General features: G+C 43.1%; 1 protein-coding gene and 1 long non-coding RNA gene across 7 annotated transcripts in view; one reads left to right on the forward strand and one right to left on the reverse strand.

The window, feature by feature from the left end:
* ADGRG6 (adhesion G protein-coupled receptor G6) overlaps positions 1-5,496 on the forward strand; it is a 155,499-nt gene extending 150,003 nt beyond the window's left edge. For 3 of the 4 annotated variants that reach the window (XM_048844362.2, XM_048844363.2, XM_075126783.1), the window contains one exon: positions 2,132-5,496. In XM_048844362.2, the coding sequence (XP_048700319.2) occupies positions 2,132-2,310 (179 nt within the window). In that variant the 3' untranslated portion in view covers positions 2,311-5,496. The remainder of the gene's footprint in view (positions 1-2,131) is intronic. The other variant, XM_048844364.2, reaches the window with a different exon arrangement.
* The window catches only part of LOC125634107 (uncharacterized), a 65,238-nt gene that overhangs the window by 26,916 nt on the left and 14,306 nt on the right, over positions 1-24,016 (reverse strand). The window contains exon 1 of one of the 3 annotated variants that reach the window (XR_012667687.1): positions 670-1,012. The exons of the other annotated variants lie outside the window; for them this stretch is intronic. This is a non-coding gene — a long non-coding RNA (uncharacterized LOC125634107). Of the gene's footprint in view, positions 1-669; positions 1,013-24,016 lie in introns of those variants that run through there. 3 annotated transcript variants of the gene reach the window in all.

Consider the following 24,016-nt stretch of genomic DNA (forward strand, 5'->3'; position numbering starts at 1 on the left):
TCAATGGCAAAACTCGCATTGACTTCAGTGGGCCAAGATTTCATCTATAGGGTCTGATCCAAAGCCCATTTAACTCAACTAGAAGACTCCCATTCACTCCAGAGAGCTTTGGATAGGTATACAGAGTACAAAAAATGTTTTGGAAAATGAGAGTTAGGTTTAATGAAGCTGTTTGAATGTGCATAATCATTTTTTGGGTACTGAAACAGTCTTCCCTGGAAACAAGAATTCTCATTTTAAACTCCTTTTAAACAAAATAAACAGAAAAACCTCAAAATGTAAAATTATTGGCTAGTGAGTAAATGAAATTGAAGAACACATAGTACCCAGCCATTTTCAGTAGTACAAGGGGTTATTTGCTGGTAATTCATTAGCCATTTTCACCCACTTTGAAGAAATATCATTCTTAAACTGCCTGTTCTTTTGTTCATAATGAAACTGTTTAGATTTTCTTCTATGTCATCCATTTCTCTTTTACGTGCAATGCAGCAGCATTTCATATTGCAAATCTTTATGAGAACTATAGCTTGGTACCATTGTTAAATCTTTTCTGAAACCTGCATTTTCATTCTGTTTTCATTGGTAAGCAGCATATTTATTTTATATAATATTTTATATAAAACATTCTAATATTAATATAATAAAATACACTGATTTAAATAAAATTACCTTTTTCAGAAGAACTATCGGACGGTGGTTTTACTATAAGCAGTATTAAGCTGGTTGACTAAAGTGCCAGCAGTGGAGAGCATTGTTTCATGCAGCCATTCATCTTGCTATCAAATTTTGTGTTGGGTCATATCAGACTTGGGTTAAAAAGAGAAATTCTGATCCCAAAGAGCAGGTTGGAAGAGATTGTGGAACTCATTAAATACAGTCTAAAAAGAGGAGGTAATGATTGCTCACTACATGAGCTCTCCCTACTGGTCAGACTCAGAACTGCAATGCTGTTAGCCACACAAGTGGATGCTTGTCTTCTTTGAAGAAAAGTACCACAGTGGAGGCTATATGAGTGAAGGCTACAGGGATAAAGGTGGCAGTTGTGGAGATATTCAAGCCCCTCTTTGAATAAGCCTTAGTCGGTATCAGGTAACGTGGAGAACGATGATGATCCATACAGCAGAAACAAAATACTTTCTCCTTATACCTGAGTACTCAGATATTCCTGTGTCCTCTGTGTAAAATGCCCTTCAAACCAGCTTGGGTATATGGTGATAATAATGTATGGTGTGGTCATCAGAAGCATTACTGACATCATCAGACACAGTGGGATGTAGATTTTTGAAAGTGAAAGGGGGTGGGGGGGGCAAAGAGTGAACTGTCTTCTTTCTTTTTATCTCCTGCTTCATTCTTAGTTTAGAGCACATGAAACATGAAAACATACGAGTTTTCCACATCCATTTAGTGCCACAAAACCACAAACATAGCTCCTCAGCTCTCCTTGTATTCTCCATGTTCTAGGAAGTCAAATAGATGCAATTGTAAGAATCAGGCCAGTTTTAAAATCTGCTCATCTATTTTTATTTGGAATCATCTTCTGCTGCTTTCTGTGCTTGTTTTTGTTGTGTTATTTGAAAACTGTTTAACTGTTATTTGAAAACATTTTATCATACTATTACATGCTTTTCACTTGCATTTTTCAGCTATTTCATTATTTGATTCAGTGGGGTGGGGCGCTATTTACCAAATGTTACCAAAGCAATGCTTGCATCACCCCCATCCTGTAATATTGTAATACCCAGACAACCTTTGTAATTTGAGAGTTCTGTAGCTGGAATCTTCAGCAGATAAACTAATGGATCCTATTGTGCCTTGATATAGTTGCAGCATAAGCAAAAGGAGTGATATGGGAATAGTTTCAGGAAAGGACTGAGCAGAGAGGCTAGGATTCCAGATATGTAGGTTAGAATGTGTAGAATTTAGTCTATAGCGTATAACTGAAAAGAACATAGAAGGTATAATGTCAAACTATTGATTGGCTATATCAAAAATCAGCAGAGCAATATAATTGAAAAAATAAATTACCTAAAGTAATGTAGAGGAGGATTGGCTGCAGGTGACAAATCTGGTAAATAATGATCTTGTTTTTAAAGGCCTAATTTCCTGTTCCTGTTTATTTTCCCCTTCCTAGACAATACTTTTGTTGACAAGCCCGCATCAAAATTTGCCCAAGTGGATGGAGAGCAGACACCAATCATCCCAGTCCATCAGGTTATTGACAAAGTCAAGGGGTACTGCAGTGCTCACTCAGACAACTTCTATAAAAATATCATGATGTCAGACACATTCAGCCATAGCACAAAGTTCTGATTGGGTTTCTGAACTTCTGAACCACAGAGACAACATGAAGCCTGGAGATTCTAAACAATGGAATACTTGGAGACTGAGTGGGGAGAATTGTATTACTAGATGTAGTCATTTTTCCCATGGTATATTGTCATCCTCTTCACAGCTTCTTCTCGAGAAAAGGTTTTTTCACCATTAAGAGAATCAGTCATTTAGTATTGATACTGACATTTTCCCACCATGAAATAAAGACTGTTTTCAAACATCAGCTGTATGCCAGCCAACAGGATATTGGGACAGCTAATTTAGGTGTGATCCTATGTGTATATTTGCAAAACTGAAGAAGTTCCATAAGCCCATCTCTCAATAATGTCAGATCTGAATGGGTAGAAGACTTGGTCTGTTAGAGAAAACAGGAGAAGTATCCCACAGTACACACAAGCTCTTGGATGCAGCTTTCTTAGTCAGACTCTTCTTCATGAGAAATGTGGATTTTCCTGACTGTATTTGCTAAACTCTTGATGTTTAGGTGTCCATTGTTGACAGTGTTTTCCTCACCTGTGGAAAACCTTAACTTCAGTGTCAAAGGTTATTTTGACCAAATGAATAAGTAAATCTTCAGGGCTAACCACACAAAGAAAATTGGATCTAAATATTGCATACAGAAACTAGTCTGTAAACGCTGGACCACATTGTATCTGTGTGCACAGAAAAGCATTTATCATATACATGCGCACCAGGATTTGCTCATGATAAGGGTGTGCAAGCCCCTGAGAACCCTCCTGCAAATTTTAAGTACATACCTGTGTGTGTGGTTTCAGTTGGTGCAACATCAGTAAATAACCTAATTCCAGACTTTACACAGAGACATACGTTTCAATATTCATTGATGTACAAAAAAGCAACACCTCCCATTGTAACCCCCACATTGGTATGTGTGAGCCCATGCGGAGTGCTCATGTTGGTCAAGTGAAATGGGAGTTGTTAGCATGTACATTCATAGCAAATATTACAAAGGACCCCACACTTTGTAAATCATATAGTGCTATAAATTTATCAGTTACAATACATTGCAGATCCCTTGTAAGCCCACACGTTAACTTGTCCATTTTCTATATTGTGGCCATATTGCGTGTACAGAGAACTTCTGTCACATGACATAGCAATTTGTGAAGGCTCTCAAGGTCACACTACATTACACAATAACATTCAGCATCTACATGTGGACTTGCATCATCCATATCTTCAAGCTTTCACTGGCATCAGCTGATTAAACTAAATATAGATCTGTACTGTTTGAGATGCAATGACCAAGCAACATAAACTGAGTTCTGTATCGTTGTGCTATGCACAGAAGTGTGTGCAGAAGACAAAGAAGAACATAAAATACTTTACTTTTCCAAGCCGTGGCACAATATGGCCATTTCTAACCCTATTATCAAAAGTGTACAACTATTCTTGAAAATATGCAGAAACCAGGGCCGGCTCTAGGTTTTTTGCCGCCCCAAGCTCAGCTGGGCCTGGGGCTCACAGGCGGCGCTGGAAGCGGAGGGAGTGACGTCACCTTCTCCCAGCGCCTGCAGGGGCTTTCTGCCCTCCCCCGCCCGGCCGTGCCGACAAGCCCCGATATAAGGGGTGGCACAAGGCAGCGCAGCAGCCAGTGCGCAGATGCGGTGGCGCAGCCCCGGCCGGACTCACCCTCTCCTCCCCAGGTAGCGGCTGGGCCCTGGCAGCTCAGCATCCCGGGGCTGGGGCTTCAACTTCCCACTGAGGCCAGGGGTGCGGCGCCTTCGTCCCGTAGCTCCAAGAGTGCAACTGCCCCCCGCAAAAAAGGGTGGCCGGATGCTGCCCCTGGAAATGTGCCACCCCAAGCACCTGCTTGCTTTGCTGGTGCCTCGAGCCAGTCTTGGTAGAAACCCATGCCAAATTGTGAAACACCTGTAAATGCACATTTCATTTAAAATGTCAGTAATAGAGCTGGCCAGAAAATGGGATTTTTCCATGAAAATTCAAAAAAAAAATTTAAAAAATGAAGAACATTTTCCCCAAAAGACCATTTTTCATCAAATTATTTTTACCTAAAAATTTCTGTCAGTTTTGTTCATCACACTTCCACAAACCACTGGTCTGATGTCATACAGCTATTGATTCTCAGTTAAGAAGCAATTAGATGTTCAGTAATAGGGTATTTGGATTTGTACCTTTATGGGCTCTTTGCATCCACTTGTTTATAAAGATCATTTTATTCTGTGCCCACACAAATGGAATATTATCCTTAACTATAAATACCTTGATCACTCCAGGGGAGAAATGAATGAATTTGGTCAAATACTTTTATCAAGGGAAAGAATTTAGGGAAAATTTATGTGTGAGCATTTACAGAACTTGTATAGTATCATCCCACCTGCCTCCTGCAGTAGATAATAGTTTTCAGATAGTAGCTTACTGTGAGATTTCTACCTGTCTAGGATGTTCTACAGTGACAAGAAGGAAAAGAAAATATTTCTGGACATTGAGGAATTAATGAAACACAATCGTTCAATAAAATATGAAGTAAAAGAAGTATCCTGGCTGAAGCCTAGCTGTAACCTAACCAACAGATTAATGTACAGTTGCCTATATTTTTGCTAAATTAAGAATTTGCTCTTTTTTTACTACCATGTAGTAGTCCTTAACTGTCTATGTCAGATGTTCTTGAATGCTCTCACTTTTGCAATGTAAAATCTCTACTTTGTTGTTGATGTAACAACCTCCCTTGTATATACTTATTTATTTGTGAGGTTAAATATGTCAACATATATGTTAGCTCCATAATCTCTGTCCTTGTTTTTTAAGCTTCTGATTCATCATAGGAGGAGAGGGAAAGAATAATCTCTCATACTTTTTCCAAAATTGTGAAATAGTTTACTGTAGTTGTATCTTTTACCAATATGAGGGAAAAATGACAGTAATTTGAAATATTAGTTAGTGGAAGTTAGTGTAACTGATTTAAAGATGGACTAAAGTGGAAAGAAATATTTTTCAAATAAATATTCATGTTATTAGTGTTACAAAGAATTAAAATATTTTAATAATGACTTTTTCTTTCTTACAGTTCAATGAGAAAACATTGTTTGGTGGAATGTTGGAAAATAAGCTGCTGCTTATTCAGTATGTGCACTGGGGTTTGCATAGCCAAAACTCTGGGAATAAATCCACTTCAGCCGGGAATGTATTTTGCAGAATTCCTTTTTTCTTGTTGCGATTAATTCAATGCCAAATCCAATGCATGACTGAAGAGTTATGCTGGATCATTCATTTAATGGCAACCCAGTTATATTAACACACTGAAAGGGGAACAAAAGCAGAAATCCTATACTATATGCTGGCATGGTATTTTCACATGACTATAAACAGATCATCTTAAACTCTGATTTATACCAAGGTAGTTAGTTATTCATCTCCATTTGTTTCCAGGGGCATGACTTGGCCCTTAAGTATAACTTCAATATCTTAGCAGGGTTTAAACAATCTCATAATGTTTAGTATTTTGACTAATCACTGCTAAAATATTTTAGCCAATTGTCATACCTCTTCACCAAAATCATACTATAAAAATAGTCGAGTCGTTGCTATGGCTTACATGCAAAAGTTCTAATGTTAAACTGCAAAGAGCACAGAAAGCCACTGAAATGTATTTCATCTACGACCCCATATGTGAGCCTCAGCAGAGAAAATGCACTTACAATACAGTAAAAAGTAGGAGGATTTTTTAGAAAAATGTTTTGACATTCCCATGAACACTGAGTAGAATACCATTATTTTCATCCTGAAATATAGTTATTGGGATTTGTTTTATTATAAAGCAAAATGACATGAGCAATGCTGCTTTGTGTCTTTGCCGTGCTCTGTAGCAGTGGTTCTCAACCAGTGGTCCGGGGCCTCCTGGGGGACCACGAGCAGATTTCAGGGCGTCCACCAAGCAGGACCAGTGTTAGACCTGCTGGGGCACAGGGCAGAAAGCGAAAGTCCCACCGCATGGGGCTGAAGTGTGGGGCCCTAAGCCTCGGCCCCTGGGGCGGAAGCAGAAACCTGAGCAAATTAGTTTCACAATGTCCCCTGGGGCCTTGGTAATTGCCCTGCTTGCCCTTAACAAGGGCCCTGGCTTTGATATGCAGAAAAGCAGTTATTGTGGCACAGGTGGGCTGTGGAGTTTTAATAGCATGTTGGGCGGGCCTCAGAAAGAAAAAGGTTGAGAACCCTTGCTCTATAGCAAATTAATGCAAATTTTGCAGTTGCAAACATTTGCCAGCATTTTGTACAACCTGTCAATTAAGCAAAGCAGCATAATCATTCCATGGCAACCAACTAACAAAAAATCATCTCAGGCTTGAGTGAGTGGTAGATACAGGATATTTTTTTTTTTTTTTAAAGAGAACACAAACTTGAAGTAGTCAGTGAGACCTCCTTGGATCATCTACACCTTGTACTTGGTAGATTGCAGGATTGCTACTGGCAGGGGTCAGGCTTCTGTGGTCTGGCTACAGAGCTTCCTTGCAGGGAAATATACCATATGTGTTCACTATAAGATCCTTTAATGCACTGCTAGGAATGGCTTTTGAGAGCTTAAGACAGAGGTCTCCAAACTCCCTGGGATGCACTCCCCTGGGAGGGGGCAAAGGAACATTTGGGGGGGCACAGCATGGTGGGACCCAGGCCAGCCCACACAGGGGTGGGGAGGGAGTGCCACTTAGCCCCACTCTGCCCCCAGCTCTGCTCTAGCCCTCAGCTTCGCCTCCCCGCACACTGCGGCCCGGCTGCAGCTCCACTCCCACCTCCAGCCTCGGCCCCCAGCTGGGGCTCTGCTCCCAGTCCCAGCTCCATGGTGGCAGGGGAGGTGGGGAACGTGGATAAGGGGGGCACCCTGAGAAGTTGGGGACCACCGGCTTAAGGTATGTTACACACATTGCCACCTTGTGGCTGAACACTATTATACAGTTTAGCATTCCATTACACCTAGAACTACACAACAACCAAATGTATATGGTAGGTAGAGAGGAAGGGCAAATGTATTATCAATGAGGACACTGAAAGAGGTGGGTCATGTTCATACAGCAAACTCCCCCCCCCTTAGGCCCTGATCTTGCTCTGTGTAGGTGGACCCCCCCCTGCACCCATAAGGAGGCCACTGCCTTCAGTGGTGCTCTGTTTAAATGCAGGGGTCTGCCATTTTGGAGTGTCTTGAAGTACTGCGGCCTTTTCTCCTCATTTTCTTATTATTTATTAAATATCAAGAGCTATTTAATTTTAATCCTCTGTAAATGGCTCCTACAATAAATGGCCTCCACCAAGGCAGAGGGCTTCCCACAGGGATGGGAAGACAATATTCCCAGCCAGCTTGTGGCACAGCAATGAAGCTCCTTCACGACCATTACTACATCTACTCCTGTAGGGCGAGCTGTATTCTTCTATGCGCCCTCAGGTCGGGTTTTGGCCACCTGGTCAATATAGTTTGCAAATCCAGTGGCTATGCCCTTGTACTGGTACAAAGCTGTGATCATTCAGTGCTTAAGATGCTTGCAAGAGAACTGCTTAATGCTGTAGATGGTTCCCAATGGCTAGACGGTTCCCAGCGGCTGTGTGTAACCAGCTTGACAGTACCTCACTCAGACTCTCTGGGAAGCAATTCCACTAAAGTTACAGTCCCCACCACCACATCTTTCCTTCCAAGCCACAGTAATATAACACCATCACAAATACTTATAACCACCCTCAGAGCTAAACTTGCTAACAATGTTCAAATTAGTCTTCAAGATGCCCCATGCGGTCAGTCGAACCTGTGGGGTTCCCCTGGTGTCAGGAGGCAGCAAATCCACTTGTTCTGATTGTGTCAAGGCCTTGCACTCTGTAGGTAGAGACTATCCACTGGGGCTATCCTAGTGGTGAGACTAGCACTGGGTTAGTGAGTCTGGGCAAACCAGCTATGATGAGAGTGCCCCTCCATCTAGTAGCAGCCTATTCCGCTGCGGCATGTGTCCCGCTGAGATGACACCCACCTACGATCACAGCGCAAACACTGCTCTTTGCAGCCCTTGTTTCCTTTATAGAGATGCACGGCGTAGTTTGCATGCAGTGATGACAGCACCTGGGACCCCAGATCGTATTGGGTTTTTTTGGTTTTGCCTTATCTAGCTCTTTATACATGTGCCAGTCCCTCGTGACCCTGACATAGGTTTCTAGCAGCACAGGCAGCTTGTTTTCTGTTGAACAAACTGTCGGCAGCTAACAACCCATGTTCCACGGGTGCTGTTCTGTAACCGACCAGTGCTAATAAGAGATCAGCGTCTGACTCCACAGACTTTTTTGGTAGGTACTTCATTATTTTGACACTGTTCTCCACAACCCATTGGCTTGAGAGAATGAGGCCTAGTGGTTACATGTCACAACCCGTATTTCACTGCAAGCTGCTTAAGCTCATGTCCTCTAAACTGAGGCTCATTGTCAGACATTGGTATAATGTGTAGCAAAAACAGATTTGCTGTGCACAATCACCTGTAGCTTCTAGTAATGCTATGTCAGAGAAGTCAGAATAGTCTAGGACAAATAGATAGTTTTTTTTCCATCCAACATAAACTAATCCAGGGAGCCAATTTTTCATATGCCACCAACATGGGCTTTTTCGCTCGACTTTGCCAGTATTTTTTTTTTGGGGGGGGGGGGGTATAGGCAATAAGCCTTAAGAGCAGCCGCAATGTCACCATACCAGCATGGGTATAAGTAGCAGTGTAGATGAGGTGGCACTGCTTAGGTGAGTAAAGTCATGCCGGAACACTAGGTATGCACCCTACACAGCTCTTAACATGCCCAAGCAGTGCCTCCCCATCGCCACTTCTATTTTCAGCAGTGTAGTGGCCACTGTCTCCCTGCTGCCAGAGCCTTTCTGTACTGCAAGGAAAGGCTTCAGCAGCAGGTGGTGGGAGGCAGCTTGCCTTGCAGTGTGCTGTGTAGCTATATGGACCCTACACAACACCACAAGTGTAGAGTAGGCCTAACTCAGGCTTTGTGGATTCCAGTAATTTTCAAAGCATGTAAGTCCCCAAGAGGATCTAGGCCTCAGTGCTTAAGGTGTTTGCCAGAGTTCTGCTTTATGCTGTGTCCAGTTTCAACAGGCTGTGCTTAACAAGAAGTGTTTCACGGTGCCCTATCCAGACACACACAGTCAAGGAAGCTCAGCCCTGAAAGTCAGAGTCCCCACTACCAAAACCATCAGTCCCACTCTTGCCGTGGAGCACGGCTCTGCACAAGATTACTTTCACCTGCCTTTGAAACATGGTACTGAAGGAAGAGGGTTTGTGTGCCAAGTTGCCACTGAAGTACAAGGGGCCATTGAGGGTGGTCAGCCGGGTGTCATAGGCACTGCATCTCCCATCCTAGGTAGGACCAGTTTTATCCTACAGTACAACAGGCTCAAATCTGACCTGGGTCCTGACCCAACAGTAAGTATCACCAACTTGCCACAGCAGGACCCAAGCAGTGCTTGAGAAAATCCTAGTTAGTGAAAAGGGCAGTAAAGAGAACCAGGCTGAGGTGACCAGGCCCATCAAGCTTGACCAAGCCCTGGTAAGGCATATGTTTATAAGGGGGAACTGAATCTGGTGACATGGCAGAACTGTTGGGGGTCGGGGTCCACCCTGCCAACAGAACATGCCCCGCAGAGTGGAAATGAACCTATAAATGGACTCAGAAATAAGGGAAACCTGAGGCCGTAAAGCAAGTGCCAAGCCCCCGCTGGCACCAAGACTTCCACATGCACTAGTGCTGGATGCGAGGACATATCCTTTTTCAGAGAGGAGGGCAATGTGATGCATCTGCAAAGGAAGGGAATACAATTCCTGGCAGCTCCTTCCCCATTGCATTTACTTTCCCCCTGGCCTGGTAAGGGGAAAGGTCCTGAGTCAGGAAGTGGCCAGGCTCTGTTCGGGAGTGGGAGCCACATGGCAACAAGGAGCTGGAGAGAACCCCCAGGAACTGAGGCCAGAGTCACACATGGGAAAAGCCGTGAGCGCCGGCCATCACAGCTAGGTGCAGGTCTGTGTGGGGGCAGCTGGGCAAGGAGCCAGTGCAAAGGCACCCAAAGAGAGTCACTGAGCCTTGCTTGGAAACCCGCAAAAGTTTATTTGCTGCAATGGAGACTAGACTGAAGAGGGTACCCCCGGCACTAGGCCTGAAGAGCCCTGACTGAACTGGACTGCCCCAGTGACCCAAACAGGAACCACAAGTGCTTACTTTGAACTGTAACTGTTTACACCTTTGTAGCTCAGGTATTTGCAGCCTTCCCCCTTTCCTGCCAGCCCAATTAAACACCTTCCCCTTAGTCATGTGTCGTAGGGGTTATTGGGACCCAGCAGGACTGTTGCCAATAAGGCGTAGCTGAAGCACCTAAAGTGCTTGCTGCTGAAACACGGTACACCAGATACGCTATTGGACCCAAAAGGGTTTGGTGTACAGAGTAACCCCAATAATAACAGGATTTTTCAGCAACCCAAAGCACCCATGAACCTGGTTCAACTGCTAAATCTGGCTCTTTGTATCCAGAACATGAGTGAAATGGAGCCAAAGAGCACTGCAAATTTAGGGGTATTCAGGGGAAAGAGCAAGTAATGGTAATAAATACAGTCCAGATTTTTTTCCCAGCTGCTCCTACAGTCTCAAAGGTCTTACCCAGTCTCAAATCAGGCTGTGCACACAGATCCCACCTGTATTCTGTTGCCTGAACTCTTTTTGATAGATCTGGTTCTCCACGTGGAGATACCCCATCACTAACAATCACAACATTCTTTCCTGTCCCAAAATGGTTCTGAAATTTGACTGCTGAGTGCTTTACTTTGGAGTGCTGGCCAACTCTTTACTCATTCAATATTAGATTATTTTGGGAGAGGGGAGGGGGCGTCCAGAAGTGTGCGGTGCTTTAGCTGCTGATTGACTGATTCTGATAGTCCCCACAGTGCAGTACTTCACAGAATTTCATTTCCAAACACTGTACAACTCAATTTTGAAAAAACTAAAACATTTCCTGTGTGTTTTCCTTCTCTCCTCTGCCTGGTTCCAATTATAAAATCCCTCCAGCAGAGGGCAGTGTCATATTACTATGTGTAAAGCTGTTTAAAAAAAAAAAAAGACAAGAAAACCTCAGCAAGATGCTTCCATAAATAAGCCTGGGTGCAAATATTAGTTGGAGGGTTCAAATCAGGATTACTAGCTTCTATATTATTTACTAAAGTCTTACATCACAGCATAAAGTGAATGGTTTGTGCATGCACATATGGGGGTCGAGGCCTATCTGCATGTGTTCATACAGCTTTGTGGGGGAGTAGAACACTCGGGGTTTTTTCTTACACTGGTCATTGCATTTTCCCCTTTTTGCAGTAAGAGGAGGTGATGGGAATTTCAGAATCTCTTTAACACCTAATGGATCCCATTGACCAGCAACTGCTGTTCTGCTTTCAGCTAAGAATCCTTTCAAGTTTGTTCACCAGTTTGTTCCAGTACTGTACAGATTGTACAGACTACTTGAGTTTTCTGAGCTGGTGTCTTTTGATTCTGAAATTCACTGTACACATTGTCTAGGGAAACAAGACAATCGTGTTGATAATGCCACACCGTATTATCCCTCCTTTTCTCCAACAAAATAGGAGGCACAACCTGACCCTAGCAGATCATCTAATCCAAATGCAGATTTCCTACTGTTTTCCATTCACACTGGAGACAGTTCACAACTGAGGTTTACAGCTGCTTGATTATGCTTTCCGTCTCTGCATGCCTCATGTCTGTTCTGGCCTTTGTAGAGCTGGTCAGACAATTTTCAAAGGAACGATCTTCTGACAGAAAATGCTGTTTTGTCCAAATTTAAATGTTGCGTGAGAACATGTTGATTTTGATGAAATTTTAGATGGATTTTTTAAAACAATTCAACTGAAAACAAAGTGTTTTGTTTCATCTCTCATTTCCTTCCAAACTTTATTTTATTTCATCTTTTAGGTTTATTGAACCTTCATTCCCATTCATAAACTCATCCTGTATGTCTGGCAGTTAAAGTAAAGTCATTGTTTAGATGGACATATCAAATATACTTTTAGCTGCTAAACTGCATTAAAACAGCTACAAACAAGGAGGAGAAGCCAGCACTATATGTTACCAGCACTCATAGCTAACCCCCGAGCTCCTGGCCGCTGCAGGTGATGGGAGCCCCCGGAGCTGCTGGTGGTGGGGAAACCCCTTAGCTCCCGGCTGCCATGGGTCCCCAGAGCTGTGGGCAGCAGGGGCACCCCACAGCTCCCGGCCCCACAGGTAGCAGGGGGATCCCCCAAGCTGCAGGGGTACCCCACAGCCACCAGCTGCTGCTGCAGGCAGCTCCTAGCTCTTGCACAACTGCCCCACTTCAGGTGATATGGGGCCCCGCAGCTCCCCATTTTGTCGCAGACATGTTTAATAAAGTCAGACAGGTCACATACATTTTTCTTTTTTGCCCATCATGATTTAGCTGGGGTTGGTCCTGCTTTGAGCAGGGGGTTGCACTAGATGACCTCCTGAGGTCTCTTCCAACCCTAATCTTCTATGATCATATAGAGAATGCCAGTGGAACTCATCCAGGCCTGGAGGTCTGCAGACATACACCTCCTTTCGGTGAATGTATTGTTATTAGCTCTATTTGATTTTGTAAAATACCCTTTGTCACAGGGTGAGCTAGGCCTTTAAGAGGAGGTCAGGCACAGTTTCCACCTCCCAGATCATGGGATTGTAATCTAAGGATCAGAGGACTGAGAATGAGTAAGGCCTATTGAACAGTGGGGGAAGCAGATATAAGGGCTTCCTGTGTGTAAAGGAAAGGCTTGTAGCAGAAAAGGCCAGGCTAAACCTCTATGGGATAGGACCTGAGCTGGTGAGGTTCCTTGTGGGGAGGGCACTAGGGAAGGATTCCATGAGTAGTTTGGTGGAGGACTGCTGGAAGAGGCTGGGGAGAAGGCCTACACTGAGACTGGAGGCAGAAGTAGCCCTAGGAATCATGAAGCAGGGCAGTGTGGGGTTGAGGGTGGACAGCTGCTGCAAAGCCTAGGGTGCCAGACTCAGAGCCTGAAGTAAGGTTTGTTTTTCCCATTGCCTCTCCAGTGCCATCTCTAATAACTGTGTGGAGAGAGATCAAGTAATGGAGGGAGAACTTAAGGTGACTTACACTCCTGGTACAATGAGTGTTTGAGCCCTCCCCTGCAAACAAGCAGGAAGGACTTAATAGCCACACAGAATCTAGCAACTGTGGCCCAAAGAGGGCAAAATGTTTTTTTCTTTTTTGGTTTGGACTTAATTTGCCCTGGAACAAGATGACTTTTGACTTGGCTGGATAAGGCCAAGTCATCTTATCAGCCTGGAGAATGTCTTTGGCAGGAAAACTGAGGGACAGCCACACATCATGTTGGAGAGGTATGCTGCATTCACATACCCTATTACATCATGGGAATGACCGAATGAATGCATGACCTGCTGTTGCTTGTAGTTAGTAGAAATTAGAGGGAAAACTTGAGTACATATTTCTCACAGGTCATGTAAAAACATTAATGAAAGTAAAGAAGACAATTCGTAACTTTTTTTAATGGATCTGTACTCTGGCAAACTCAGTCAATGTGAGTTTCATTGTAAGACTACAGAGTTGGAGGTTTTTGCTGTTTAACAGAGCAGTTGGTTTGTTGTTACTGTTGTTTTAATGCCTCTTAAACAGTGACTTTCCTACCTATTTTATTTTGCTGTTTTTTTTACCCTAACTTATGTGAACTCCAATTTCAGTGAATGAGCAATCACTTTCAGTCTTATGACTGATGTAAGGGGAATGCTTGTTGTGTAAGTGTAGTGGGGTGGGGTCCCCCTGCTCTGGCCCTGAAGGCGTTAAAACAGCCCTGGGAGAGGGTTGCCCTGGGGAGCCAATAGTAAAAGCAGCCCTGGAGAGGGCTGTGGCTGGGGGAAGCTGAGTGAGTAGCTGACCACAGCTGTGGCCAGCTCAGTCAGGGCCCAGGGCCAGGAGCGGAGGAGGCTCACTCTAGCCCTGGAGTGGGAAGGGCTAGCTGCCTGGGAGCAAGGTACCTAGAGCAGGAGCAGTGCTGGGGAAGGGCAAAGGGAGCTGGGGAGCTCCAGCCTGGTGAAGGCCCAGAAAGGTATTGGGGCTGCAGAGGGGCAGCCTGGGAATAGGCAGAGGCAGCTGGTCCTAACCCCTTGCCAATGATGAGTGGCCATTACACTGCAGTCTGCCCCAGTGAGTGGGGGCTAGATGATGACTGGCAGTAGCCACTGAGTCAAAGTGGGCTTTGAGGGCTGGGGGTTCCCCTGGAAGGGGAGACCCAGAGCAAGGGGGTACTGCTGGGGCAGAACCCAAGGTAAAGGGCACCGGGATCTGGGGGAAGGACATGAGGCCAGCAGAGGGTGCTCCAGAGCTGGAAAGAGTTAATTCCCAGAATGACCAGCAGGAGGCACAGTGGCTGTGAGTCTTCAACCTCACTACAGTAAGCTACTTCTGATGATGCTGAGCAGTTCCTGTATGTGGTGTTTACTGTATGTGAGGGATGAGCTCCTCAATTTGGTCATTTGAATTTAAACTATCTATATTTGTGGCAGTCACAGTAGACATTAACCAGAGACCTGGATTTATGGAAAGTGACAGGAATATTCCCTAAACTGACTCCCAGCCAAGGGCAAAGAAAACACACTTACTTACTTCCCCTGCCACTCCCAACTTAAGTATCTGTTTACATGCTCCCTTTGTTAGTAGAACTGGACCAAGCTATTCACTAGAGATCCTGCTGTTGGCCAGCATCTTTGTGGGTTCATATGAAAATTAGGGGTGCGTCACTTAGCCAGTGTCTGCTCAGGCAAGCTTGTGTCTGGCTCATCCTTGTGTCTGCATACTAAATTTATATGACTGCTTCAGCAGTGTTTGATAGCGAGGCTGCTACTGCTGACCTCAACCTGGAGTGTGCTTGTTGGTCCTGCTCTGAATCTGCCAGCCAAAAGTGTAAGCCCCTTAATCTGCCCGTTTAAAGAAATGCATCCAGCACTGAAGAAGCAGTGAAACAGGGCTGGGCAGAAAGATAGTGAGAATTTGCAGCGGGGCATAGGGATTGAGAGAAGAAGATTTTCCTAAACCTGTCACTTTAAAGGGATGATCAAGCAAGCAGTCTAGACTCAAATCTGCTAGTGATTATAAGAGTAATCTGTTTTTAATTGGTGGCCTACCTTGTGGGCATGCAAAACATCTGCAGAGCATTCTTTCAGGCAACATCATCTGTTGATACTTACATGCCACAATGATGGGCATGGCCTAAGAACCTAGAGAGATTTTACCTGTGCATGCACAAGAGTGCACAAACTTCAGGCCATCTTTATGAAAAGAGGCCATGCGTCCCCTGACCCCATGTACCCAAAACAAAAAAACTAAACAATAGCCGCTGACTGTACTAAGGTCCACTAGACAAAAAAAGTCATTGTCCAGTTGCCTAAAGTTACACACAAATCTATATTTAGGCCCCAAATTTAGGCTTGATTTTTATTCTCTTTATATTTATAATCAGGGAAAACATCTCACAGATTTTTGGAGTGGACTTCACGTAGCCTGGCCCTGGTTTGCTACCCAATAGATTTTTCCTGTGCATAAATCTTAAAAAGGCTCGACCCAGACATTATAGGGTTAGGCACTCATTATAGGGTTAGGGTTTGCAGCTGCTTATTCTTGTAAGCCTGACATTTTGGTGTGTAGTGCGACTGCAGGCTCCTGACTGACACATGGCTATTTACAAGAAGCCTGTTCTTTCTGTGCCTGGGAACAATTTCCTAATAAAAAGGTGGGCTGTGAAAAAGCAGCAGATGCAATAGCTAAGGAACAAACAATGCTATTGCATTATGGAGTGTTTTTACTCATTACTGTCTTTGAATAATCATTGATGACTCAGTTCTGAAGTGCAAAAAAAAATAAAGCTTGGACTAGCCCAGCTAAGGTGCAAGCTTGTACAATTTCAGCTCTTAGCTGAGAGAACCTTAGTTCCCCATCTGTGCACACCTAACACCAATACCCAGGCTCAAGCTGGGCAGATCCAGTTCAGCACACACTTCTCTTATAAAGATAATGGCAGCTAAAAGGGGGCCATTTTTCTATAACTCTGCTGCCACATAATTATAGCAGTCTTTATATACCCGAATCAAAGCTCATTAAAAGCCATTGGAAAGACTCCCATTGACCTTAGTGGGCTTTAGATCAGGCTTTATGAATGCTCTCCCACCATTCACAGTTCATTCAGATTGTACTGTGGCTCACTTCCACTGATGGAAAATTTAGTCCATGCCTAGCTTGTCACAGTCTCTCATTCCCCTTCTAACATGAATATCGGGTTCATAGGGAATTAGCTTCCCACCCTTTGGGTCTGATCCTGCAGTCCTTACTCACATGGTACCAAAAAGTCCCTCTGAGTGAGGGGTATAGGAACAGTGAAAATGGCTAAGATAAAGTAGATCTAGTACAAAGAACAGATCTGGAAACCAAATCCAGAGCATGTCCCCAGGTTGATGTTGCCAAAGCTTCTCCGGACTGCTGCTTTGCCATGCAGAGTGGGGGGCAGTAAAGCCATTGGGTCCACCACCCTGGCAGACCTTTCTGGGTCTAGTGGAGGTGTAGGGGTGACTGGAAAGCCTGTAGTGTGTTATAATTTCCACTTCATCCAGGGTTCATCCAGCTGCACAGAAATGACTTCTCACTTGCATAGTTTAGTGTCTTATAAACCCACAGCATTAGCAAAATCTCAACATCTGGGAGGAAGAGGCTTGTCCACACCCAATCTCAGTGGCTTGTTTTCCCTCTGAAGAAAAGTGCCTCTGAGCCAAGTCGTTCAAGGGCTCTTTTAGTGACTTTATTTACATGTATGGAAGTGCTGCCTTATCTCACAGCATAACTTACAATGAAATATTATCTATCCCTTATCTTTTTAAGGGATCTGACCCTACAACACACCACACTTTGTACCTACTTTATATGTAAGGAAAACAAGGAAAAATAATGCAACTGTGTCAGGGGGAAAGTGTTCAATTCTGTAAGTCTGTTTTCTTTTAACATGCCACTGAAATGTACGAAAGACAGGAAAATAGGATGTAATTTGTCATATTGGGGAGACAAAAATGCAAACACTATCTCACATTTTTATCTTCACATGGAAGCAGATTTTGAAGTACACCTCTAATATGTGTTTTTGCACAAACTTTGTTTGATTCCTAGCTGAGCAAAGTTGAGGCCCAGATGGCCAGTTACACATACAGTAGTTGTGTATGACAGTGAATCAGACAAAACATGCTGCATTGTGATGACTGGTAGAATAAATATCATTCACAAATGCACTTGTTAAAACAGAAACTGCTTCCTCTGCTTATCCTGATAAATCAATCCCAAGAATCTGTCAATCAACTTACAAATCTGATTTAAAAGCTAAAAACAAAGTTAATAGTTAAAGCTAAAAAAAATCTAGCCTGGAATTCTAGCTTTAAATTGCATCACTTGTCCATTGTATTATAAAGCTTGAATATGGAAGCAACAAATGTAGCAATCTAGTAAGTAAGGTCTCTAGGCTATTGCGTGAGAAATAGGTACAAGTATAGGTAGAGCTGAGCTTTAACACACTACTAAGGTAATAGGCTCCTAACCCAGTGAACCCACATCATAGGGCAAGAAGCATTTCCTCCACCATGGAACTGAAACAGATACTTATTTTCAAAGGAAACGATTGTGCAGTTTGCCTAGTGGCTGAAAAGTGACCTTGTTTATGACAGCATCATATGGAAGCTGTTTCTGATACTTCACTAATCCAGTTTTCATCTTTTCTTCAAGCTGATTTAACAATCACAAGGAAAAAAGGCCTGCTGGTTTAAACTGTTTACACCTGAACAAAGTGAAGTGTAGATGGAGGAGAGAATGTAGAGTTTTAAGGTACATGGCTGGGAGTAAAGAGAGTAGGGCTCTATTCCTGCCTCAGGAACACATTTCCTGTGACCTTCAGCAAGTCACTCAGTTCCTCAGTACAGAGGTGCCAGAGCAGGGGGAGGAGGTGGAGAGGAGCAAGCAAGGGTAGGGTCTGGGGATGGGGGGAGAAGAGGTGGTATGGGGTGGCGGGGCCATGGTTCAGGCACCAGTGATCCCCCTGCCCCTGCGCCACACATACTTTTTTTAGGAACCTTCTGCCTCAGTAACTCACTCAATTTACTTATCTCTAAAATAGAGAAGTTACTTCTGCTCAGTAGCTGGTATGATTAGCATATGGCACAGTGACAGATGGGTCATGGACATGAAGCCATGTGTGTAGTTTGTAAGGCCTGGCGTGTGACCTATCAGGGTACAGCATGGGATGGTGCAGTCTCCTTCCTATCCCTGGGTTGTTCAGACATGCCAGGATCACTGAAGTGATAAGCTGAATGAGGGCCTGGCTGCTGCACTAACTAAAATCATTTCCCCAGAAATGATTCTAACCAGAATCTGTGTTTTGCAAAACTGCACAGCACATTATTATGCAATCAGTGAAAAGGCCTACCCCACCCGCATCCTTCAATCCTGGATCCTGTGTAACCCCCTCATTCATCTCACACACCCCTCCACCCCGCAAACACCCTTGCAATTCCAGCATCAGGAACAGGACAGCAGAAAAGAGGAACAGTCCAAAATTTGGAGTCACTGCCTGTCGCCCCCTGACACTGAAGCACCAAGATGACTTGCAGAATCTTTGAGCAAGTACATGCCCAGGAAATCTATATGTGCCAGATGTTGGATGTGTTTTCATCTGGCCTAACTTTCAACCTGCCTTTGCCCATATGTAAATGTATAGATACCTACTGCTCAAATCCCAGGGGGGTGTACACAGGATGCAGAGATAGATAAGAGCTGGTTTAAAAATACCAGTCATTTTTTGTGGAAAATATAAAATTGATGTTTCCCCACCACTTTTTTTTAAAGTCAAACCTCAAAAAAGTCTGGATGTTTGTTTTAAAACCAGAAACATTTTCCTTGAAAATATTTTGATTGTGTCCAAAAAAAAATAAAAAATGTTGATCAAAATCAAATTGTCAACAAGAAGTTTGTTTTTTAATCAAAAGTAGCAAGCAGCTCCACAGATAACCTCTTGAGGTCTCTTCCAGTCCTATATTCTATGCATAGAAGAATGACCAACTTTTTGGAAAGAAAGTTATCTATTCCAGGCCCTGCACTCATGGCAGGGCTAAAAGTATTACCTAGACCAGAGATTGGCAACCTGAATCTCTCTTGGCCCACATTGCTTCCTGCAGTCCCCATTGGCCGGGAACAGCGAACCGCAGCCTGTGGGTCTGGTGATCGACCAAGCCTGCAGACACTGCAGGTAAACAAACTGTCCTGGCCCGCCAGTGCATTTCCCTGATGGGCTGAGTGCCAAAGGTTGCCGATCCCTGACCTAGACCATCCCTGACAGGTGTTGAAACAGAGGAGCTTGTAGCCACATTCCTTTCAAGCACACAATTGATGCTTTGAAAACTTGGCTAAAAATAAGCTACTCCTACAGTTACATGAGCAGTTTTGATTCTGTGTGTCCTTATGGACTATCAGGACAAGATACTTAGAATGCTGGCTGCTCTTATTTATGGTGTGTTTCTGTGTTGCTCAGATCTGACAGATTTTGTCCCTTCACTAAAAATGTCTCTACCTACATTATGCTCATTTTTAATCGCACAAGGAGAAGAGCTTGCTCAGTAGATTAGCTGGGCCGTATGCCAAGTCACTGGGTTAACCCTACCCCAGCCTCGTTAAAGGTCATGGAATTTTGGGGGGGGGTATTAGAAAAAAAGAGTTCTGTTCAGTTCCTGCTCACCATCACAACTGGCACCCCTCCTGGCCAGCTCAGCAGTAAGCCCAATAGTTGAGTGGGCATTAGTATCTCTCCTCTAAAAGCAGACCTTCCAGACCTATTAGTGGGGAAGCATTAGACAGCCTGGCTTCTGCTCCTTGTGCTATACCTGGTCTGTGGTTAGAATTAAGTGGTCAGGCTGACATTTTTCCAGCACTAAATGCACTTTAGGAAAAAACAAATGCTACAGGAGAAATCCTGGCCCCACTGAAATAAATGGGAGGTTTGTCACTGATTTCAACAGGACCTGGATTTCACCCCATCTCTCCTAGTTATTCAATTAGAGCAGGTAGAAATTTTGCCTAGGAGTCAGTTGTGGTATTTGGAAATTCCAAAGTAAAAATTACTTTCTAGTGTAAATTATGCAAGCCACCACATTAAAAGTGCATCAATTTGAAATCTAGTCAGTTTCCAAAAAAAAGCTCCTTACAGTTCCTGCCAATCTGATTTTTTTTTTTACAGTGATATTTACCTATCTTAAAACGTCTGTGTTAAAGACCCAGACAGAAGTGCTGTTTAGTGCACAAGATAGAGAAATTGATTTCTATTTTTAGTTTTTCCTTGGAGGCATTACCATTTATCAATATTAATACAGCATTTTCACACAGAAGTGAGACTTAACTTCATGGTGCCACTTTACTGAAGAGTAGCTGACAAAACATTATTTGTTGGTGCACATAGTGAGATCCAGCTTTCTGTATCTAATATTTCCCTATGAAACTATTCTGAAAAGGACACTTGCAGTGGCTGACATTTTCAAACTCTAGGGGCTTTGGGTGCCCAGTTTATCCAGATGGCTTTGAAAATTTCACCCTCTAAATATTGGCTCAGATTCTGCAGACCAGCAGAGTCAGGCTCACCACAAGTCTGGATTTTGAAGGATGAGGGGAGAGGGAGAATGTGTTGAACATAGTTTAAGCCATCTTTGTCAGCCCCACAACTGGGAGGACAGACACTAATCCAGTCCCCAACATAAGTGAAAAGCTGGATGACTAGGCCACTACATAATCCCATAGGCAGGCACAACCTTCTACTGGCCAGTTACATTTTAAGCAGTACAACTCAGCCTTAATGAAGTGGAGCATCTCAGTATTACAAACCCAAAGGATGAACTTTGTCATGTTTTCAAGATTTTCTCCATGACCACGAGGACTGGAAACTTACTTTACTACTGCTAGTTTTAAAAACAGGACTCCAGGAGCTGGGGCTTTAAGAAAAAAATCGAATGTTAGGATAAAATGAAGAGATTTATCAACGTTGTACCTAGCTCATTATCTCTTAAGAAGTTTGGTACAATGCCAGACAGAGGGCCTGATTCAGAACTTTCTTACACTGATGTAAATATGCAGTAATCCCACAGGAGTCACAGTGGGAAACTTAGATAAAGGAGGTCAGAAATGGGCCCTTAAGCGTTAAGTTTGGGATTTTCTAAGAGAATTTGGTTCTCAACTCCCATTGAATTTCAGTTGGAGTTGGGCACCCAATTCCTGTAGACTCCTTTGAAAAATCCAGCCTAAAATACTTAGTTTTCATGTGACACATCCTAGGCCAGATCCTGAGCTGGTGTAAATCAGCATAGCTGATTACATCACCTGATGAGTGGGCCCTCTATAGTCCTACCTCCCCATTTGTCTCATTATACTTCTCCTCCCCCCCCCCCATCAGACATGGATATTTAAAAAAAGTTTTGAATACTTTGGGGACCTGGCAGTTTCAGCTTATTACTCCAAGTATTAATACTACGTGATTATGGTACAAAGCAGGTACTTGTTGCATATTGAATAACTGAAAAGATTCCCAGTTAGATTTCCTTGAAAATATTACTGACTTCTATTAGCGATAAATTCCAAAGAAGAAACTCTAAATGCTTAGAAACCAGTACATATGTCTGCCTTCCTGCATCCCATCACCACTCTGCTTCCAAACTTCTTGTGCTGAAGCTACAAGCTAGAAGAGTAGTTACAGCAATGGATCAGCTTTTACTGTTCCTAGGTACTTGCAGCCAACTCACTTAAGGCCTGAACAATGCATTTAGTGCCGGCTTCTGATTTTGCCTACTTTGGTATAAATGGGGACTAACTCCATGGAAATCAAATTAAATCCAAATCCATCCCCTAGACTTTGTATCCCATGTGTGCACACACTATATGCTAACTGGATTAACACTGGCATATTCAGATCAGGCTTTCCCACAAAGTACTGTCATGTACTCTTTTGCTGAAATGTCTATTAAATGTTTGTAAAAATACAAAGGGCTTGAGGCAGACAAGAGGTGTGCAAGTTCCCCCTTGCATCTCTGCCAACATATCTTGGCCTACAGTACCCGTGTCATTTCTGTTTGTAATTTTTTTTTATTCACTGTGGATGAAGAGATTTAAAATTAGAGCTGGTGAGAAATTTTCCAACATGATGTTTCCCCTACCACCATCAGCAAGTGATTTGTTGAAAGCTAAATGTTTTGTGGAAACGCTGATTTTTGATTAAAGTTCATTGCAAAAGAGTTTAAAAGTATTTTGATAAGGTGGAAATGGAATGTTTGTCTTTTTGGAACAGAACATTTCTCTTTCAATACTACTTTGTTAGTCTAAGATGCCACAAGTCCTCCTTTTCTTTTTGCAGATACAGACTAACACAGCTGTTACTCTGAAATCTAACTATGTCAGACCTAACTGTATCAAACTTTTACCCTTATTTGGTGTTTATGTTTGAGGAACAGTTAGCCCTTGGCAGAAATTCTAAACATTTCTATACTATACTTCACTGAAATCATGACCATTACTTCTATAGAAGTATAATCAGGCCTTATAATGAAAGGTAGCTGATGCTTATAAACTAGGACAATCATAGATTGCAGTTTACATCTACCTCATTTGGACTGTATGTACACTGTACATCCTGGTTTTAGTCTAATACCATGTGACCACTACTACACAGGGAACTGTCTTCTGTGCAGTGATAAAATATCCCCTCTGTCTGGAAATGTGAAACTAATTTTCTGGCATATCAAGTCTTGTAAATTGAATTTGCTCATAACATTACTGCATGAGTAATGCATCTGTTCAATAGTTTCTCAGAGCTAGCTGCCAAAGCAGCAGGGTAGTGTTAAATAAAAGGTATATTTTATGCTAGCATTAATGCCTTTTCAACTAAATGAATTGACCTGTTGTAGCCTATCCACACTGCTGGCATTTGTTTTAGTTTTACTTTTATGTTTACAGTGTCTTATTTCAGATGTGCTTGAGAGGTAACCATTTCTGTTCAGGTTTAAAATATCCCATAACATTATAACCCACTGGAGTCCATTATTACTCCTTTTTTGCTGGCTCTGGATCTTTAATTTATATTATAAACCAAATTCCAATTGTGAGTCTGTGGGCTCCTACAAAGAGGAAGTATATATCAAGTCTTTATGGTCTTGGGCTCAGTAAGCTACAAACGCAGGATACAGTTTGAGAGAATTCTTTCCATAGGAATTGTTATTTTTTTAGTTTTCCAGACTGAAACAGTTATCTGATGTATTATTTCTCTTCCCTAGGATTAGGTTTCAGTAATGGGAAGGGCTCCACTCCCTGCCCTACGAGGATCACAAAATGGTCACATCTTTTGATCTTACAGTTTATGCAGGACAATGTTCTAAAACCCATGTGCAATTCTACACAAGAGCATATGGGCATGTGAGTGTGTTGAGTATATGGGGGGAATTAACTGCAAAATGGAAGCCAATGCTGCCTTGGCACTGGCAGGCTGACAAAACATACTGTAATGAATAGCTGCTCCACGATACCTTGTAACCTGAGCAGGGCTGA

This window comes from Caretta caretta, chromosome 3, assembly GCF_965140235.1.
Source record: "Caretta caretta isolate rCarCar2 chromosome 3, rCarCar1.hap1, whole genome shotgun sequence".
Taxonomy (NCBI): domain Eukaryota; kingdom Metazoa; phylum Chordata; order Testudines; family Cheloniidae; genus Caretta; species Caretta caretta.